The sequence below is a fragment of the Acanthamoeba castellanii genome (genome assembly GCF_000313135.1).
Source record: "Acanthamoeba castellanii str. Neff unplaced genomic scaffold scf7180000084654, whole genome shotgun sequence".
Classification (NCBI taxonomy): domain Eukaryota; phylum Discosea; order Longamoebia; family Acanthamoebidae; genus Acanthamoeba; species Acanthamoeba castellanii.
This window is the reverse complement of record NW_004457423.1, coordinates 7,511-10,427: the sequence shown is the minus strand read 5'-3', so window position 1 is coordinate 10,427 and position 2,917 is coordinate 7,511. Positions and strand designations below refer to the sequence as shown.

The 2,917-nt window shown below is 56.6% G+C and overlaps 2 protein-coding genes across 2 annotated transcripts; both read left to right on the top strand.

Annotated features, from left to right (window-relative positions):
- Window positions 1-273: 273 nt before the first annotated feature.
- ACA1_104920 (uncharacterized protein) lies at window positions 274-767 on the top strand (the record flags this gene model as incomplete). Its single annotated transcript, XM_004338424.1, has 2 exons — window positions 274-706; window positions 745-767. The coding sequence occupies 2 exons, from the start codon at window positions 274-276 to the stop codon at window positions 765-767; spliced, it is 456 nt and encodes a 151-aa protein (XP_004338472.1).
- Window positions 768-1,069: 302 nt separating this feature from the next.
- On the top strand, window positions 1,070-2,888 carry ACA1_104910 (uncharacterized protein; the record flags this gene model as incomplete). The annotated part of the gene is made up of 7 exons (XM_004338423.1): window positions 1,070-1,696; window positions 1,797-1,983; window positions 2,081-2,232; window positions 2,321-2,393; window positions 2,453-2,593; window positions 2,689-2,777; window positions 2,880-2,888. 7 exons carry the CDS (start codon window positions 1,070-1,072, stop codon window positions 2,886-2,888), a joined length of 1,278 nt encoding a protein of 425 aa, XP_004338471.1.
- Window positions 2,889-2,917: the final 29 nt, after the last annotated feature.

Genomic DNA, 2,917 nt, shown 5'->3' with positions numbered 1-2,917 from the left:
CACACAAATCTTTGCTCCTTTATCTCCTCCTGGTAAAATATTTTTGGTTGTCACATACATGAACATGATAGAAAGTGGTCATTCCAGACCTAACCTCACCCAAAGAGGTGGACAGATGGAATGTTAACCAGCTCAAAAAGGCTTGGTATTTTCTGCGGATTTCCTCACAGTTTCGCCCCAGGTTTCCCGTTTTTGCGGACCTTCGTTCTTTTTCTTTCTCCCTTTGTGCTCGGCTTTCTTTTCCTCTTATCCCTTCATACACGACACATCCTCATGTTAACTGATACCAACCACACTATCAACCCTCCAACATCAACTTTCACTTCTCGACCGTCTGGTGGTGGTCCCGATTCCCCGCTGCCCTCCTCTCCCAACCACGACCACAACAAGAAGGGTGGCGGCCACAAGAAGCCGCCCTACCTCGTCCAGACCCGCGTGCTCGGCGGCCGTCAGCAGAACTATGCCTTCGCCTCAAGTGTTGACCCCAAGCTGGTCAAATTCAACCGCACGCGCGAGGTGATCGCCGTGGCCCAGCGGCACTGCCACCTCTGGTTCCAGTACGCCCCGCCGTGCAACGTGCGCCTGGCCATCTACGACGCCGCCACTCTCCGCCCGCTCCGGCTGTTCGACCTCCTGGCCGGCCCGCTGGTCGAGCACCTGGCCTGGCACCCCGACAAAGCCCATCGTCGCCCTCGCCACCTCCATGGTAACGCTCCACCACCTTCTTTTTCTCCTCCTTGCTAGCGCCCCTTGGTGATGAGCTTTAGTATCTCGACCGCCGAGGCCGAGTGCCCTCCCGAGAAATTGAGCGTAAGGGGCGTGCATTTGGCCGAAAGTGCACCCTCGGTTAAAAAACGATTTGCGTCGACAAACACCAAAAGCTGCGCTCTTTGGTTTTGTTTCGCTTTTGTTTATTGGTTTTTTCAAATTGCAAATGAAACACAAGCTCTGTACTTCATTTGTCTCACTATTTATTTTACTACTTTCATAGGTTATTATTACATTTTTTTAATAACAATTGTTGTCATAATCGTGTGTGTGGCAGCTGGACTACTTTGGACAGCAGTACATGGGCGGCCAGCTGTTTCTGCTCAACTGGAAGACGGGCCAGCGCGCCGCTCTGCTGAAGGAGGGCAGGCCCGTGACCTACTGCCACTTCACGGACGACGGCCGCCTCGTGTTCCGGGTCGCCGGGCGCGGTGACCTCGGCGAGCAGGACGCCTGCTACGTCGTCGGCAAGGACGTCTACGGCACGTGGCGCAACGGCTGCGTGCGATTGGACCGCCTGCGCGCCGTGGACGAGCTCGAGGGCCGGCACAAGACCGGCAACCACAACCACCACAGCCACGCCGACGGCGACGATGGCGACCACCCGACGTTTAGCCGGAAGCGGGCCAAGGAGGAGAGCGACGAGATGATGGTCACCTACTGCTTCGTCGAGGAAGACATCGTGGCCAGCCCCGCACCAACGCCCGCGGCCGGTCGTAGTGGCAGCAGTAGCGACCAGGCGGCCGGGGCTGCACCAACGAATAAGCCGGCGTGCAAGCCGACCCTGTTCCAGGGCGAGGTGGCGAAGGAGACCAAGTGGGAGCGCAAGCTGCGGCGGATCGCCGAAGCGCAGGGCAAGCACTACGAGACCAGCAAGACCGTGTGGGGTGTCGACTTCCACGACGACGACACCCTGGCCGTCACCAAGGTACCCTGGCGCCCCCATCCGTGTGTGAGTTGTGTGTGTGTGTTTTGTGACATTGCTATATTGCTGACATGTGGTTGGAATTGATTGATGGGGGTTGTAGTGGGACAAGTCGCTGGAGGTGTGGTCGCGACGGCCGGAGAAGAACAAGGACTGGAGCAAGAAGATGAACATCTACAGCCACTACGACAGCGGACTCCAGATCCAGTCACTCAAGGACACCACCGGCGAGGACGCAGTGATCGTCACCGAGGGCCTCGACCACACCCGCTGGCGCATCGTCAAGATTTGTACTCTACTCCACTCCTCACACCGACTGGCTCGTTGCGGTTAAGGTGTCGGCTGACGTGTGTCTCGTGTGTGTTTGTGTGTCTCGTCGCGGTGCAGTGATTCCGAGCGGCCGAACGGCGTGGGCGCGACACTTTGACTTGGGCGTGAACTACACCGCGCGGATGAATCGCACCGGACACACGCTGGTCGAATGCAGCGAGCTTCCTCCGGAGAACGCCCGACTCATCGCCCCCGACGGCAAGATGACCGTACGCTTTGTTCCTTACACGTCATCACCGAATCTTCATCATTGCTCACATTCTTCTTCCTTCTTCTTTCGATATTCCTCTCATCTAGACCACCTCGATCATGAGTCCGCTGTTGCACGGCGTGACCCTCTACAATTTCTGCCAGAAGCAAACCGACGAATGTACATTCCCAAACACAAAGAACGAAAGAACTAATAACTAACTAACCTTGTTGGTTCAGTCTTTTACTGTTCCAAGGAAGAGGGCCAGCCCATCATGCTGTGCCAGTTCAACCCCGTCAAGAACACCTACACCAAGCTGTTCCCGCTCTCGGCGTTCGGTCCCAACGTGGAGCGACTGCGCAACGGCGTCTACGTGCGAGGTACGCCGGGCGCCTCATCTCTCTCCGCCGGGCGATCGATGCGCTTACCGGTAAGCTATTGTGGTGTTGTACCGTGTGTGTGTCGTGCCGTGCAGATGCTCTGGGAGAGGGGCTGATCGTGGACGTTACGACACGATTCAAGACTATCAACATTGTGCGAATTGATCTCAACACGCACAAGAAGGTTCAGCCATTCGCTCATCGTTTGCCACACCAACCAACTCGTTCTGAAAGGCGCAACACGACACGACATGACACACACGACACGCGCTACAAGTCTGGGAAGTCCCGGTGAAGTACGACGTGTGCGAGATAGCGCTGTTG